Genomic DNA, 19,073 nt, shown 5'->3' on the forward strand with positions numbered 1-19,073 from the left:
AAGAGCTTGCAAAATTAGTAGAGTCTAGTACAGCAAATCTTGACTTTCATAAATACAAATCCAGTTTTAACCTAGTGTATGAACATACTGATAACAAATTGGTGCATATTAAGAACAGGAAGGATAAGAAGCTGCTCAGGGATGACACTGAATATCATAATAGAACTGTGTATCCCAAACCAACCTGTACAGGTTGAGCCTAATTGAATAATAGCTATGAGGACAAACTTGTTGACAGCAAAAAGCACACCACAGTGAAGTCCCCTTAGAGGAGGTACCCCTGAGAAGGTCAGGGAGGATAGCCAACTGGGAACACTGACATGTACAAGGGCAAGGGAATTCATACCTGATGAGATTAAGGGGTCATTGGAAAAAGAGGAACTAGGTTCACCCAGCCAAGAAACAATAAACATCAATGACAGCTTTTTTTCCTTTACACCCATGTATAGGTACGGTGAATATTACTTCTTTCTTTGGTTTCAATATTTACAATGTTTCTGACTTAAACATAGGCCCTGAACACCACAACCTTTTCCTTCAAAGATTTAATTTTATACCAGCATCCTAGACCAACATGGTGGACACTGTACGTCATTTAAAACTTTTTACACGTAAACTCAACTTCTGTCTACTGTTTGGTGAATCTGAATCCTCTTTGAAAGAGTTTAAGAAGAGGAGTTTGGCTACTACCCCCCCCCCCCACTGCACCCTGTTATACAAATTTCTGAAAAGTCTTGTGAGAAAGAAATTAGAGAACTATTCAATGGAAAGAACAGGAAGAAATTTTATAATCTTTCCATGGCTGACAGTGATATTCTAAACAGTATCATTAATGACAAGAACATCAGGTGCATGAAACCTGATAAGGAGATTAGGTTTTATGCAATGGGTGGACTACACAACTCAAATTTATAGATTGTTGAATGATGAGGAGGTGTATTGTATGGTCTCTGTCAATGAGATCAATATTGTTTATGGGGCAATCAAAGTGTTCTTGGATGAACTGTTGTTATTTGATACTATAACTCAAGGCCTGTACAATTATGTTTTAGTGCAAAACCCCACAATTCTGAAGATCTTTGGCATCCCATTTTCGGCATCCCAAAAATTCACTCATGTGTTGATCTACTCTTATGTCCTATTGTTGCTCTCGGTGGTTTAATCACAGAGCTAATGGCTAAGTTCATAGACTACAAGTTGAAACACCTTGTTCAAGGTTTTTCACACATTGTCTGTGATTCCTAGGATCTTTTAGATAAACTTCAGAAAATTGGACCATGGAGTGAATGTCTTCTTGTGACTTGCGACATCCAGAGTTTATACAATGTGATTCCCCATAAGGAAGGTCTGTTATGGTTCAGTGAAATGGTGACACAATATAGTTCTCTTACACTTTCAAAAAACATACTGGTTTGTGATTTCATGGAGGACGTATTGAGCAACAATTTTTTGACCATTGAAGGGGAATTTTACAAACAACAGAAAGGTGTAGCTATGGGGGCTGTATGTGCCCCTACCTTTTCAAACATCTTCTTGCTGAGATGGGAACTTATGATTTTGTTCAAGCTCCCTTTATTCAAAAAAATGGGTGGAGTACTTTTGCTATATGGATGATTTACTGATTCTTTGGTTGGGTACAGTGACACAATTGGATATGTTTAAGAATGAATTGCAGTTTAGTACCACTTTTTTCTAAGATTTACCCACCACATTGACCCAGCTCAGATCCACTACTTGGATATCGAAATCAAGAAAGTCTAGTATGGTGGTACGGACACACAGAATACAGGAAGTCTATCTTCTGAAATTGTTTTTTGTCATACGCCAGCTATCACCCTTTCCATCAAAAGAAAGGGATTGGGAAAGCCAACTTAGCAAGATTTCTCACCTGACATATGATGATAGCAACTGTTTAACACAGTTTGACACCCTCAAATCTATGTTTTTGGAAAGAGGATATCCTGAAACTATTCTTGATAATCTTCAGAAGGATGTGTGGGCAGACAGAGACAATAGGTACGCACCCATTATTAGGTATGGCCTTGATAATATTAAGTCCAAAGACAAGACATATGAAAGTAAGGATACTTTTGGCCACACCAGTATGGTTTTACATTACTCATTGGACTCTTAAGACATCCAAAATGTGGTGCGGAGAAATTGGGCCATCTTACATTGTGATGAGGGACTCGAACAAAATCTTCTTGATTTCCCTTCATTCACATGTAAGAACAAACCTAACATAAAACACTTATTGGAGAAACCAATTATTTCTAGACAAAGTGACTCTCAGACTACGACAAAATATGGAGGTTGCCACCAGTACACTTATATTGAAACCAGCTATAAAGTTAACATAATAGTAAAAAATAGGGGTATGAACATCTGTGGTAAGTTCAATAGCCAGTCAGAGAGGTTAGTCTACTTAGCAAAATGTATGTTATGTCCTGCCTTCTATACTGGTAAGACTAAAAATGCACTCAACAAAAGGATATACCAACACTATTATAGTATATCCAAAAGGGACATGAAGAGTGCTTTGAGTAGGCATGCTTGTACATGCTCCATTTTCAAGAAATTCATCTTTCTGCGGCTTGAACAGGTGGAAGCAGGCGCCTTTGTTGGTGATTGGGAAAACAGACTTCTGTATCATGAGATGTATTGGCAGCTGGCTTTAGACGCAGCAAATCCACCTGGATTGAATGACTATATTTCCATTGCTAGTGAACTTAAAAGAAAAGCCAACATAGTTTGAGGAAAATGTTACAGCTTTCATGGCTTTCTGTAGTATTTTGACATTCTAGATTTTTTATTAACCATTTTTTACTTGGTTTAATGTGAAAGTGTTTTTTGGTGTTTGTACACTTTTAAGAACTTTCCCAGACTTTGTTCAGCCTGCCTGTTGATTGACAGTTCCCAGGGATGTTGTTTTACTTCTCTCAGTTCTTACATTCACAGTGTTTAGAGGAGTTTTCATGGTTCTGAAGATGTCTATGTTTAGACAAAAGCACTTAACCACGAGTTGCCCTGGTTTTACCAATAAAGGATTGTTTCCTTCTGCAACTGTGAATTGTAATGGTTTCTACCATTGTTGGATTCTTTTGCTGTGGTCTTTGGTTTCCTGGTCAGTTTGTTCTCTTTTTTGAGTAGATAAAAATTTAATTAATGTATAAGAGTATCCCAGAATGTATCCAAGCAGGCACTAGATGATTGCTGCTGTTTTTTTTCTCAGTTTAATGTGTGTGAATTATGACTGGAAAGAATATTCTAGAAAATGTCATCTAAGTTGGCCAGTGCGTTGCTTCTTGTACTAGTTAGTTTTTTTTTTTTTTTTTTTACTCTGTCATGTTAGATTTTCTTTTATGTAATCTAAGTAGCTTCCAGTCCTATTCTGAATAAAGGTATAAAGGTCATTGCACAACAAAATTTATGTGTAAGTGAAATTACTTTGAGATAGATGGTGCACTAATGAACTCTTAATACAAAGTATCAATACAGATATAAGACAATGAAAATGTTTGATAAAGGGAACAATTACTTACAGAACAAAATGTAATGGGCTATTTTAGAATGAGTATAATTAGTAATGTTCACAGGTATTGTGGGATGTGTTATCCATACAGTGGAAACTGACCAACAAAAGACAACATGTGTAATTATAAAAATAAAGAATGACTTTCCATAGACTTTTTGAAAAAGAAGTAATGACAAAGGAAAGGTAGACATGAAAAGCAGTAAAACATCACAAAATATAAAAATGCAATTAAAAAAAATCTTAAAAATGCTTGTGACAAGATTGAAAACACGAATGAAACTAAAAGAAGTAGATCAGTTAGCAGTGAACAGACTGTATGATTTTGTATGTATACCCTCAGACGCAGTTTGTTATTGTGGCATTTTGTTGGAGGAGTGGCTACACAACAGGTAGGGCTGTTTCAGAGACACAAAGACCATGACTGCAGAAAACCAAGAAATCCCTCAGTTTGCATAATGTGGAAATAGAAGTATGATGAGACAGAACTGAGCAACAGTATTAAAATAAGGGCAATCATAGCTGGAGATGTAGGTAAAGCATATGTAGTAGTGATTCAGAGGTGCATATATTATGTACAATGGAAATACTCCAAACACCTCATGCTTAACTATTAAAGTCATTTAGTCTTCACAAACTGCCACAATGTTACATAGCCAGAGTAATGACATCAAACAAAAAGACTCTATGCAAAAATCCAAGAGGAAGGCTTATGCAAATGCTAGAAGAAGAGCAAGCGGGGTACGACTTCTAGAAATAACAGACTGTTTCAGTGATGCAAGCTATCAGTGTGCGTGGTCCATGGTCCCCATTTCAAATGGGAGATGTGTGACAGATGTACTCTGCCTATACATTGCTACCTACAGAAGAACTTTGATGAGAGTGATCTACCTGAGGATGCAGGCAATAAAATGTGTTAGTACTGAGCTTTTTCACCCAAAAATGCACATTCTCCAGTAAGGCCTTTTTGCATTTAAGACACTCGCCAGAACCGTAAATAAAACTCCTTGCCTTAATGATTTCATATGCTGTGATGCATCATAACATTTATTTTATTCATTTCATTCCAATAGATTTCAGCATTCTTGATACAATTCCTGATAGACTGATACAACAAGTCTCAAAGAATTGTTTTTCAGATCCATTTTTAGAATTGCGTGTGTGTGTGTTTTATACCATTCACTTTATATGCAGCAATAAATGCTATTTTATACTGTTCATTGTTGCATATAAAGTTTACTGCTACTGTTCTTTTTTTTCAAAAATAGAGTGGTGATGTACTGCTGGAAATTGTTACTATAATAGTATTTCTATATTGTGTAAATTGCCAGGTTGACATTTAGTTGTCATAATGTTTGAAGAAGTTCTTGGATGATGTCCTCCTCTTAGGAATACTAATCCAACAGCGGTGCTTCCTTCCTTGACACTATCAAAACAAACTTTATGGCCTTGGGCTTCTGTTGAGCCACTGAAATACGTTGAATCAGCCTGACTGAGGCACTAGTCGGCATATTAAATTAAAATGCATAAGGTTTTACAGTAGTTTTGCCTCTTATTAATACTGCAGTCTGATTGGTTGACAGATAAAGAGCGTGAAATTGGAGCACTGCTATACCTTATTCCTTTACAAAGTTGCATAAGAGGCACTTAAAGGAAGAGATGCAAGTAAAAGAGGCACACATTGCTTATTGAAACAATTACCTGCACCTTTTCAATAAGTACTCACTTTTTAACTAAATATGTGCTGTCCGACATGTGTTATTGTCCTAAAGTATTCATTATGCCATAAAGTGGTCCCATTCCACTTCTGATGTATATTTATGGTGTCAGACTTAGGTTAGCAACTGTGCATCTTGGTGCAGAAATCAAATGCTAAAATACTTGATGTACCAATGTTCTCACTTTAGGTTGGAGGAATTTAAAAAAAAACAAAGAAACCAACAGAGCACATTGTTAGGTTTTGTCAGGATGGGCCTAACTAAAGTTGAGATGTGTAAAGGAGTAAACAGAATAGATATAACCTAGATCACAGAGTAAGAGAAGGAACAGGTATGCAAGGAATTCCTACTATGTAATTCAAGTCATGTGGTGGGTTTTATAGCTAACGAAGTATGGGAATTTATGAGGGTCATAAAGTTAAGAAAGGAAGAAAACACAGAGAAGGTAAGTAGTTTGAGAAGTTTAAACATTAGTAATACCTGAAAAGAATTCCTTATAACTGAAGCTAGAAGTGGTTGGTATCACATGTTTTGCTGAAATAATGTAAGACAGATTACATACATACAAATATTTCAAGCACGGGCATTAATGCCCTTCTAACTTGCCAATATACAAAAACACTTGTTCCCATAATAAGTGTCCAGGCTGTTCTTAAAAATATCTAAACTAGTACTTGCTTTAATGTTATTTGGTAGTCTGTTCCATGCCTCAGCTACTTTGTCAGTGAACCAATTAGTGCACTACTCATTCCTATAGAACCTTCTCCATAGGTTATCTGATGATTCTCTAGTACTTTTTAATAACCCCAAACATTCCCAGAGGTAGTTGTCTCTAAATGCCCTATGTACTTGAATAAGATCTCCTCTTAGATATCTATAAGGGACACTGTACAAGTTCAGATATTTTAGTTTTTCATAACTTAAATTTTCACATCCGTGGATGCTCTTAGTATATTTCTGCTGTACTCTTTCCAGTTTACTCATGCTTGTTTTCTTATAGGGTTCCCATATTGTTATTCCATACTCAGGTTTGGGTCTAATGTAACTAGTGTCTAATGTAGCTAACAAATAATGACTTCGTGATTTTTGATTTCGGGTCTATATTATATCATCGAACGCTTAAAAAAGCGAACGCTGATTGATCGACCTAATTTAAGCGAAAGCTTACAATCTCGAACTGTCAGATCAGCGATTTTTTTCCCAGGGAAAAAAATCGCTGATCCAAAACACATACACATAACACAAGCACACCAAATAAACAGAAATCCACACACATACACCTAAAATCTGATACCTAACCCTACACTAAACTATGCACACACCACTAACTACCCACTTACCTTAACCCAAACCCTAACCCTAAGGTCCATCACTATCGCACACTCACCTCACCCGCTCCCTAACCCTAACTCACTTAAATCCACCCTAACCCTCATGTCCACTCAATCGCACACACACCTAACCCGAGCCCTAACCCTAACTCACCTAAATCACCCTAACACTCACATCCACACAATCGCACACTTACCTGAATCTGACCGGTAACTTTCCACCATAACACTGAAAATACCGAAGCAACAGAAACGGACAACTGAATTATTTTCCTAGGAAAATATTTGAGTTTCTACTGCTTCGATATTTTGCAGTTTCACGAAAATAAGTTCGATCAATCAGCATTCGCTTTTTTAAGCATTCGAGGATATAATATAGACCCTTGATTTCCTAGACTTTATGAATCTTTTTATACAACCTTTAGTTCTATAACTATCATTAACCATTTGGTTGATATGATTAGAAAAACTCATAGCTGGATCTACCCATATACCCAGGTCCTTAAATGGGTTGACCGTTTCAGTCACTGTCTGCTGTATTAAATATTCATCTTTCAGTTTATATCTTCCAAATCTCATATGCTTAGTTTTTCATGTATTTATTAGCATATTATTCTCCTGTGCTGAAATGGTCAAGTTACAGTAGTTATTTTGCAGAAACATGTAATCAGTTTACCCAGTTTCAGGTCATCTGCATATAGACTGTAGAATACCTCAGATGAAACAGGTCTGAAAGATAAAATCTGAAGAAGAAAGGGTCTAGGACAGAGCCCTGTGGGACACCATGACTGTAACTAAGGATTTCACCTGTCCAGTTGCTGAATGAAACTTACCATGTCCTATTTGTAAGCCATGCAGCTACCCATATTATCAATATTACACCAATGCCTAGTTGTTCTAATTTATTGATCAGTATTTTGTGTATGACCCTGTCAAATGGTGAAGTTAAATCTATATAAATTACATCTCATCAAAATTTTTCATTCATAGCTGTTATTATATTGTTATAGAACATCATGATATAGGTGGTAATAGATCTATTTTTAACATGTGCATGCTAATATATGGTTTCAAGTCCCAGCCTATCCAGTTCTGACAATAACTTATCCAATATTGCCTTCTCCATTATTTTTTCACAACATGAAAGTAGACTTAAGGGTCTTTATGACTCTGGGTTTGTCCTACTCCCCTTTCCCTTAAAGACAGGTTTGATAAACACGTTTCCAATCTTGAAGAATCTCCCTATATTTATATAACCTAGTGAATAACAGATATAATGATACTGTAAGTTTTTGCTGAAGTGTTCTCAGGTCATTGTTACTAATTCCATCTCCTCCCTGTGCTTTGCTTGTATCCAGATTGCGCAGTTCTTTTTCAATATAATCTGATTTGATTCCAGTATCTGCGGTTACTTGGATGTCACTAGGGCTACTTAACATCCCTTCTGTGGAACCAAACTGTTTTCCATAAAATTTTGTAAATATATCTATAATATATGGCATTGGAGATTAAATTTTCCAATCTGCACACAGTTTATCAATCTCTATGTCTGTATTCCTTCCACATCTTATGTATGTATAAAAATGTTTCCTATCATGCTCAATATCTTTATATAAATTTTCTTCAAAGTTTTTCTTGATCTTGTCTCACACTATGCTTAATCTGTTTGTCCAGCTTGTTTATTTCAGTTTTCAAAGTTGTAGTTCAACCTCTCTTCCATTTCTTATATTTTTTGTCTCTCACCTTAATCAGATATCTTGTTCTTATGGAAATATATCCCCCAGACATTGTATGCTTAGATCCTGATGTTAAACATTTTTTTGTTTTTGTTTGCACTCAAACAATTTCTCTTTCAAAACTTTCCACATTTCATCTGCATCTTTTTCCACTGAACACCTCACTCCAGTTATTTTTACTTAGCCACTGTTTTGCTTCAATATAATCTGTGATTAACCTTCTGGGCATTGGTTTAGATTTCAGTTTGGCAGAATAATCTAGCAACAACTTAACCTTTATAACCCCATAATCACTGCACATCAATGGTAGTAAAACTCGACTTGAAGTAACAGTGATTTCTTTAGGAACACAAACAATGTCTAATATGTTTCATCCCCCGGTAGTTTTTTTTCTACAATCTGAAGCAATTGTTGTTCCCAAATAAACATTATGAATAATTTCCTTACTAATGTTGTTGAATCAATATTATTCCAGTCTGTTTCTGGTAAATGTAAGTCCCCAGCTAATATTATTCTTCCCTCCTGTGTTTTATGTTAGAAATGTATGAATTCCTCTAGGTTATCTGCGCTTGACTTTGGTGGTCTATACACTCCAACAATTGTTATGTTCCAGGGTTGTCTTTATTGTCACAGTTACACAGTCTATAGTATTGGTGTTATCACTGAACATGTAATAATCACAAGTCTTATAACTATCTTTAACCCCTATCATAACACCACCTGATTTATTATTTATACCCTGACAGAACTTGTTACCAGTCATTGTTCTTTAACCATGTTTTACAAACAATAACAACATCAAGCTTGTGGGAACATAGAAATTTTCCAACAAAACATTTATTTTAATGCTCCTAGCATTAACAACCATCAGAGATGCATTAAATGTTGCTATCTGCGAACTGTTAAATTTTTGACCTGGCAAAAATCCTGCCTAGTGTTTTTCAAATATTGTAAAATATCTGCTGCAAAAATTCTCTTCCCTGATCTTGAGAAATGAATGGCATCCTGTCTGAACAAATGTGTGCCCAAAACTAGGCTTGGATGCTGTACACATTTCCATTTTTTAAAACGGGACATTTTGTCCGTATAGATATTTACCCCAAAAATTTTCATTCACAGTGACCTGACTATCCTTTCTATAGGTGATTTGTAAAAAATATGTCCTATCCCCAGTACATACTATACTATCTAAGAGGGCTGTAAGTTCCCTACTAACAGTTAGAGTATCCTTAAGGATGAGATTATTTGTACCAGTATGAATAAAAACAGATCCATATTTCCTTACATTAAGACATTCCAAGGCTTGTCCCACATCTTCTATTTTTGCTCCTGGCAAGCATAACACTATTCAATGTTTATTATCTTCTCTGCAAATATAAGTATCAGCTCCTCTCATAATTGAATCTCCAGTTACAAGAATATCTTTGCTGATCACCTCTGAATAATCTTCAACTTCTAATACGGTAATATCTGCTCTATCAATTGTTACAAAGGACAGTTCTTCATCACTATTAGTCTTATTAATTGCACTGTTTTCATTGTGTATTAAATTTTCATCCAGCTGGTGGTGTAAATTCACAGCTTGAGCCATGTAGTCAACATCTGTCTTTCTCTTCTTTTTTCTTACAGTAATGTTCCTCAATCCTTCCACGTTCAGTTTTGATTTCTTCCTTTTCACCTGCCCCTTGCCTCTTTTTTCTTCCTTCTATTTTGGAAAAATGAAGCCTTTTTCTGTAGACTGAAGGTTTTCTGATACAAAATATTATCATTCCCTGTAACCTGTGTGTTACATAACAAATCAGTGTCCTTTTATTATGTATTCCCTTTACTTTAAGGACATGAATATGTTTCTTTTTCTCCTTATTTGTTGTCATTTCTTTCTTTTTTTGTTTCCTTCTAACCAATCTAGATCCTCAGCTTGTTGAATACTTGCATCCAGAATTCCAAAGTTGCCAAGGGCATTGTCTTTTTTTTCATAGGAGTTAGATGATCTTTACAGACAATAGATGCATCATTTCCTAAATGTGTTTATTTATTTTTGCCTAATATTATTTATTTCACCAGTCCAATTATTAATATATGAAACAACAGTTCTCCAAGCCATGCCAATTACACAAGTGCAATCATCATCATTAAGTCTAGATTTACTTATAGCAATGGTAAACATATCATCCAACTTTTGACACGAGGGAACACAGGTCACCAGTGTTATCAGTTCTTACCTGTAAATATGCATCACATTTATTACACTGTAGAAGATATTTGTGCATTAGCAAATTATTCATTGAATACTCATTTAAGGAATCCATATTCAGCTTCAAATGAATAAAATATTGTAAAAGAAAAGAATAATCAAAATCAGTAACCACAGAATTCAAAGAGAACTTAAATCAACGTCTGTGACAAAAATCAAACAAGCAATATACAACTAAATACTAAAGTAAGTACAGTAAAGTTGTTCTGACTGTACAAGTTCTGCAAACCAGACAAAAGCTGTAATTCCTTTACATCGTTCAGTAGCTTCTGCTCACTGTCGCTTGCAGTCCCACTTCTTTTTAACGGTAAAGATCAATAAATCACAAACCAAGGTAGGATTGTTTAGATACACAGTAAAATTAAAGGTAAACAAAATATGAATCAAAGTAATTATTGTTAACAAGCTATCCCTTCCTACCTACAAACAGTGAAAAACAACTGATAACAAATAAAATATAAAGTCAAATAAAAATTCTTGTACTAGTCATCCCCACAGTAAATCACAAACAAAGGTAGGATTGTTTAGATATGCTCATGATATTTGCAAAGTGGCAAAGAGTCTTACTGTGCTTTTTGTACTTGTGGCCTAGGCCTGAATACCAGCCCTAAACATGAGAGAGTCAGTCAGGGGTCTGCTACATATGAACAAGACACAACTCAATAAAACAAGGGTTCACTAAATCTGTTTTGCTGACATCTATTATACTTAACTTCACATGCTAGGGAAACCAATTATCTCTGCTAAGTTTGATGGCATGTTCCACAGCCATACTTAAATATAACCTTGCCTAAGGCTGTAGGCCACAGAGTAGATTATTCTTCCACAGAAAGATATTTCCAGAGACAAAGCATCATGCATTAGTTATTTGCATGCTACTTTCACTTAGCAGCTATGCTGGGAGAAAATTGGCTTACAGAATCATGACCATCCCAGTAGAGATGATCTGACACTGCTCTTCAATAGAGACTGGGACTGGAGTAGTCATCCCTCCTACTTGTACTAAGGAGCTACACGTGACACATTGGATGTAACATATGCTTGGATGTTTGTGGCATTACTCAGGCCTTGTGTGAGTGTTCATTGCTATATTTTTATTTCATTAAGATAGCTGGTAGCCAGAGGTAAAGAAGAAAGATAAAGGGGAAATATGAAAAAAACTATCCAAAGAGTCCAGACTTCAGTACCTAGTCCCTGCCCCCCTCACCTCATAGACTTCAGTACCTAGTCCCTTTCCCCCTCACCTCTCAGACTTCAGTACCTAGTCCCTGCCCCCCTCACCTCATAGACTTCAGTACCTAGTCCCTTTCCCCCTCACCTCACAGACTTCATTCAGTACCTAGTCCCTTCCCCCCTCACCTCAAAGTCTTCAGTACCTAGTCCCTTTCCCCCCTCACCTCACAGACTTCTGTACCTAGTCCCTTCCCTCCTCACCTCTCAGACTTCAGTACCTAGTCCCTGCCCCCTTCACCTCCCAGTGTTTGGTACCTATTCCCTGCCCCCCTCACCACTCAGACTTCGCCTCACCTCCCAGACTGCAGTAAACCCTTACAGTCACTCTAGAATATCTGGATCACTGTATGATCTTGGATAATTGGCATCAGAGATGGAATCCTCTTCTGCATCACCCAATGACAATCTGGAATTTATTGTCAGAATGGGGAAAATTGTATTCACTCTAGGAAATCACTGTTGCATTGTTAACAATAGGCTTAAATGTTTATTTTGGAAGTTTAAGTCAAAATATTTAAAATTGCAAGACGATGTAAGAATGTATTTGTCAAATTAAACCAAGCCTCGTGTCTCTTTTGACTTTTAGTACTTTTTACAAATATTCAGCAAATTATTCACATAGCTTTAAACTATAAACCGAAGAAATGATGATTTTCATATTTTATCCAGGAGGCAAATGTATACTGCTGATTGAGAATTCTCCTTCATGGCCGAAACTAAAATCTATCACAATTTTGACATGCTGTGAACACTTAACTATATTACAGCTTTGGGATAAATATTAAAAACTAAGCAAATTACAAGGCTGTTTCCATATTAAATGATGCTCATAGAACCCAGCAGGTATATCCATTTTCAACATGCACATAATACTATCATTATGCTTTCAGTTTGTGAATGATGATTTCAAAGTCATTGTGCAGAATCATCTTTTGGAACTATATTAACAGTGGAATAATTTATGCAAAGGAGTGCCACTGACTGCCTATTGAAAATGTGATTCACAAGATGTTAAAAATGTCGATATTATTATTTGTTAAAGATTTACAAGCAAAAATAAATCACCTTTGATATACCAGGCATAAGTCATCATTGTGAAAAATTAAAAGAGAAACTACAAGCTACCAACAAAGACGCAGATATAAATAAGCTTTTATTTCAGAACACTGCAGCATGAATATCAGATTCAGCTTCAGAGAAGGCTACGTTCAGTCTAGGAAACCTTTGCACAAGATATTCTTTTCATACATATTTATTAACTAAGAGCAAATAATCAATGCAGTCCGTAAATGACCTGTTAGAAACAGATGCCAGTAAGTACACATTTTCCATATGATCATTAAAGTTAAGTCAGGGGAGTAGTAAAAGCAGCCTAATCTAGCCACATGTTGACACATTTTAGTTTCTTATCTGGAAATAGCTATACTCCTAATAAAAATATCTGGTCAACCAAAGGAAATAACTTGATTAGTGTCAGATACATTGTTAATAAAAATATACAAATCCATTATATATATATTTAATATTCCATGTCATTCCCTACCAGCTGCTATATAACATCAATCCCATGAAGGCAGTCTGCTTGTATTTTATATGTCCTGCATTGCATTAAGCTATTGGCACACAGGCTGGAGGGTGTTTAGCTACACTGCAGTGATCTCAGTTTAAATACTATTTGGTGCAACAGAATGTCAACAAGAAAGAAATAAGACTGAAAGTCTGAGACTGATAGCCACTCCACTTCAGGATGAGTTTTAGAAATCCATGAACTGTCTTCACCACTGGCTTCTCTGTTAAGAAAAGATACCTGAAAGATAAAGCCAGATTCAATAAAGCCTACACTGAGTGTACACAATATGTATTCAAGAACATTATTATCACATTTTTTGTGCTTTCTAATCACTCAGAAAGATTACACTAAGTGTACATATAGTCTACAGTTTGTGGTAACCTTTCTGAATCCCTGTTACTATTTAAAGCTTCAAGAATATCAGCAGGAAAACTAAACTTAGGAGGTAGAAGGTATGAGTTATGTCTGTGTTGTCTGTTCACTCAGAACAGTGTACACTTAGTGTAGGCTTTATTGAATCCTGGGGATAGTCTTTACTGAAGAGATTTCAGGAGAAGAACATGTAATAAAAAAATACAGAAATCTCTTAACTATTGACCTGTATAATGCAATGAAGGGCCCACTACATGGAGATGTGAACGGGATTGAAGAGACAAAGGAATTATCTCATTAATTTCCTATGAATGAAGCCAGGCCTGCCATCTCCTGTATGCCCTTTAATGGACAGTGAATGTAGACATCAGCTTTCGGCAGAGTCTCGAAATGAAGAAAGCAAAAAGAGCAGACAATAATTAAATAAATAAATCCAGTGCTGCTGATTCATGTTCTGGGTGGTTTCCAGGACCAGGCAGTTTTTGCTTCTGGGAAAAGCAAAGTTCATCCATTGAAAATAAGCTTATGTTATCTTGTTTACATGAGCTTCCCTGTCTAGCTAGGACATTCATGTCTTCATTTCGGGTCTGTATTAGAACATCGACTTTTCAAAACATCGAATGTTCTAATATTGACCCCTATTCAGCGAATGCTGACAATATCGAACATGAAGAACAGCAAATTTTTTCCCAGGGAAAAAATTTGCTGTTCCGACACACATACACACAACACAAACACACCAAACAAACAGCAATCCACACACATACACCTAAAATCCTACATCTAACCCTACACTAAACTGTACACACCACTAGCTATCCACTTACCTTAACCCAAACCCTAACCCTAAGGTCCATCACTATCACACACACACACCTCACCGGCACCCTAACCCTAACTCACCTACCTCGCCCTAACCCTCATGTCCACACTTACCTGACCTGCTCATGTCCACACAATCGCACACTTACCTGATCCCAACCCGTAACTTTCCACCACAATGCTGAACATAGCGAGGCCACAGGAACAGCCAACCAAATTCCTTCCCTAGGAAGACATTCGGTGCTCCGCAGCTTCGCTATTTTCAGCGTTCACTGAATAGCGGTCGATATTAGAACATTCGAAGTTGTGAAACTTCAATGTTCTAATATAGACCCCTTCATTTCTCATGGTCTCTGTCATTGATGACAGATGTGCAGACACCCTTATCCTGGTTTTATAGGTTTTTCCAGTGTAATATGTACCACACACACAAATAAAGGTCAATTAGAGGTGACACAGTGTGACCTTAGTCATGAAGTGTAGTATTAATTAGGTCAAAAGACAGAAAGGAAGTCAGAAGAATGGGGGGAAGAATCAAAGGGAAATATGTCATTAAACAGTTTCTGTAATCAGTGCATGGGGTAGGGGAGGCAGCAGTTGTGACGGAAGAAAGAGCAGGTAGTGACAGAAGGTAGTAAGAAAGAGCAATTTGGGGAATGACAAGATGAGTATCCAAGCCTGAGTGAACAAGTATGAACATATGTATAGAGAAACAATAGGACAAGAACAGAAAAGAAAAGAGGGCAAAAATATGCTTAAGAAAAATCATTAAGAGAGAGAGTAAATAGTGAAGAGGGGTACAAATGGCACTAACATGTATATAGTTAGCTTATAATTCTAAAGGTGTTACATTAAAACATTATAGCTGCTACATTACTAACATGACTATTTAAATTACTCAGTGATACTTTTGAAATTTATATTATTCGTATTCTTTCTTTTCTTCTTTAAGACTTTCATGGAAGAAGTAAAGGCCAAAGGCCCCTACATCTACTCGGTGCTAGAGTCTGCTCAGGCATTTCTCTCCCAGCATCCCTTCGAAGAAGCAGAGGACACACTGCCTGATAACAAAGGTTAGCAACATACATTTAATAGAAGGTTCCTGGACTGAGCTAAATACTGTATCTGCTGAAGAAGAATATTTCTGTACTTCCTAAACTGTGGAAACTGACATAAGTACTTATGCATGTTTGCCAGATATCTTAGTAAAACAGTGCCAAACCTTGAATTATTATGAATGAGACTGTGCATAATACTCTGTAATGCATTGCTGTAGGTATTTAATGAGCTGCTTATAAAATAAAAAGAAATACATTTTACATGTATTTAACATTTAGACACCTGAATTTACTACTCCTGAGTGAATTATTTATTTGTGTTGCATTCGTCTCATAGGTAAAAAATTGAAGACTAATAACAAATACAGTGCATTAGCTGAATAAACAGTACAACAAAATAAAATCTATTAAATAAAATATCAAGAATCAATGTCAGTGTTGTTGAGGAAAATAATTCTCAAGTGTTGCCACAGACCTGCATACAATATCTTACACGCACCCACACACACTCATAGATTTTTGTAAATGGATGCAACTCAAAAGATTAAATACTCATTCGGTTGAAAATTTTTTATTGGTGTAAAAAAGAATGAATGCATAAATGAGTGAATGCTAAGTTGTATGAGTCACATATGACTGAATTTAATTTTATATAGTAGATAAGTAGAGGTGTGCAGGAAAATTAATATTTGAATGAAAAAGTGGTGATTGTGAAGATGTGCAAGACTGTTATAGCAGTTGATGTATATGTGCAAGTATTATTTGGTTAGAGTTAGAGCTAGGGATAGGAAAGGGGACAGAGTCAGTATTGTGCATGTTTTTAATGTTCATTAAGTTGCACTTTTGTAGAATAATCATATGGATTTTTCTTACTGTGGTATGTGTGTTCTGAGCCCTTTTGTCTTGTGTAGTGGTACTGTTAGGGAATGTGTTTTTAGTAATGTAATGTGTATGTTTATGGTTAAGGTTAGGGACAGGAGTAGGGTTAAGGTTGGGGTTATGGTTAGGGTTAGTCTACATGAGTAAGATGGTGCAGGGAGGCTTCGGTAATAGTTCTTATAAATTGACCTTTTGCTATACTGATGCATACTCTTGTAAGATAAGCAGTCATTACTGGTTACATCTTTTCTAGTTATAGTAGTCTGCAGAACTTCTTACTTCATCCTTAAAAGAAAAGTTAAAAGTACAATTTCATATTTATCAAAATTCATAGTGAATTTCATATGCTTATTGACCTGATTTAACACAGTAAACAACTTAAGAAGGTCTTTACTGAGTCCAAACCATAAAAATGTCATGAATGAAGTGTAAAAGGCCTATAAAACTATTACAAATAGCCCTGTTTTCCCAAATTATCATATATGCATTAGCATAACTAAGGGATTATAGCTGCTCATGTAGCTACACCAGTCTTTCAAAAGATTTAGTCTTTAAAAGACACAAAATTATATGACATGGCCACATCTAAAGTTTCTGTTGGCAAGCACCTTTTCAACACCTGTCAGACTTCCTATACAGGTAATGGGATACCATTTCTAACCCTCACAATTGGGAATTATGGAATATAATGATTTCACATCTACAGTTATTAAGAAATCTTAGTCTCTCAGGTCATATTTTTTTACCTGTTGTATAAAGTCAAAGGAGTCGTTTGCTGGACAACTGGATTAATGTACTTCTCAGCATATACTGCTATGGCTTCAGTTCTAGCCCCTTTACTTGTGACTATGGACCTTAAAGGGGTCGGGGTGTGGGTTTGACAATATCTTTATGCATCTTTGAGATCCCAAAACTGTAGAGCACGTGAGCTCCCTTGCATTCATCAGTCCCAGAAGGACCCGGCCTTCACAAAGGCAGTGCTCTCTAGACATCATACAGCCTCACCTCTCTATTTTCCTCATTATTCTTCAAAACATTGTAAATTTTCTTCATACAGCAATACTAATGCATCCTCTTTGTCAGTCTTCAATATTTTAATACTTGTATTTCACCTTAATCGTTCACTAAATATTCTTCCTTGGAGAGATTATAGTATCTGCTGCTGGGAGATACAGATAAAAGCTGTCTAATCTCTCCTTTACAACATTCAAGAAGACTAACAACTCTACAAATAATGGGGGGGTTGCAAACACTTAATTTTTTAAAAGGCATAACTGCCCCCATCAGATGTGGTCTTACCCTGTGATTTCAAGTTCAGTTTATAGACATATACAAACAAACAATTAAAATAATCCATTACCTTACTCCTTAGTGATGCAATAAAGAAGCCTTTAATTAAAACTGTTACTTCCCATGCTGCAGATTGAGAATTTACAAGCATATGTATGCTATTAGAAATCAGGATGCATGTGATGAATTGTACAGACAGTGATTTTAAATTTGCCATTTTTAAAAAATGTTTTCCCCTTATGGCAAAGAAGCTATAGAGGAACTGTTAGATTGGAACAAAACCTGCTAGAGAGACAGGTTTGTCTCCCAGAAGCTGGCCTGTCTCTGGAATAGACTCCCCATGCACATCAAACAGAGCACCTTACTGACCCTCTTCAAGTGCAACCTTGATGAGTGGATGGGAAACCACAAATTTGTCCCAGGCTTTCTACCTGTGTCCCTCACTGACAGGGGCAACAGGTGCTGACTGAGGTTTTTTTTGGGGGGCGGGATAAACTCTTGGCTAGGCTTGGATGGGCCCCAGGACCATTAGCCTAGTAACTTCCTATAATCATATGATCCTATGTGTGGAAGGTGAAACTTAATGCTTGCCAAGTACTAGGTCTTAATGATGTGGAATACCTGATTTTTTAATGTATTTCTTGTTTTATTGAAATGAAACTACAGTTTGCATTGTTTTTTTTTTTTTTGCTTAGTTTAGACATATGGTAAGTTGAATTTATATATAAGTACAGTTTAAAAAGAGTTGATGATGTAAAGTAGTCTGTCATTAAAATCAAAAGCAATCAACTTACTTAACTTGTCTGCTTTCTTGGTACCCTAAAGTCCATATAGTGCGGTTGTTTTATTATTTTTTTAGAGATACAAGAATGTTAAACAAACTGAGACAGCATTTTCTATAGTATCTCCAGCCCCTGAGTGTGTGTGTATTCCCAAACTGTTATACTTCCTTGATCTGCAATATCCTGGGGTAATATAATATAACTTCCATCATTGTCATTTTATGCAATTTCATTCTCCTCTCTACCTCCTATCTCCATTCTTCTATCTTTTCTATCCCAACTCCTGATTACTTGTAGTAACCATCTAACCTTGAGCCATTGTTCTTTCCTTCCTTGGGCTTCACGCTTATTTTGTTCCAGGCTTCCTTATTCTGGATTTTGCCACCTATCTAAACTCTGCATTACAGTTAATCCATTTTTCTCACCATTCATTTTCCTGTTGTTTCTGAACCATCCACCATTTTTATTGCCTTATCTTCTTCCACTGTGTTTTCTT

At 36.2% G+C, this 19,073-nt stretch overlaps 1 protein-coding gene across 5 annotated transcripts in view; it reads left to right on the forward strand.

Annotated features, from left to right (window-relative positions):
* The window catches only part of DRP2 (dystrophin related protein 2), a 4,029,288-nt gene that overhangs the window by 2,521,964 nt on the left and 1,488,251 nt on the right, over positions 1-19,073 (forward strand). For all 5 annotated transcript variants that reach the window (XM_044057118.1, XM_044057116.1, XM_044057114.1 and 2 more), the window contains one exon: positions 15,521-15,641. In XM_044057118.1, the coding sequence (XP_043913053.1) occupies positions 15,521-15,641 (121 nt within the window). The remainder of the gene's footprint in view (positions 1-15,520; positions 15,642-19,073) is intronic.

The sequence above is a fragment of the Protopterus annectens genome, chromosome 15.part0 (genome assembly GCF_019279795.1).
Source record: "Protopterus annectens isolate FY-2018-M chromosome 15.part0, PAN1.0, whole genome shotgun sequence".
Classification (NCBI taxonomy): Eukaryota; Metazoa; Chordata; order Ceratodontiformes; family Protopteridae; genus Protopterus; species Protopterus annectens.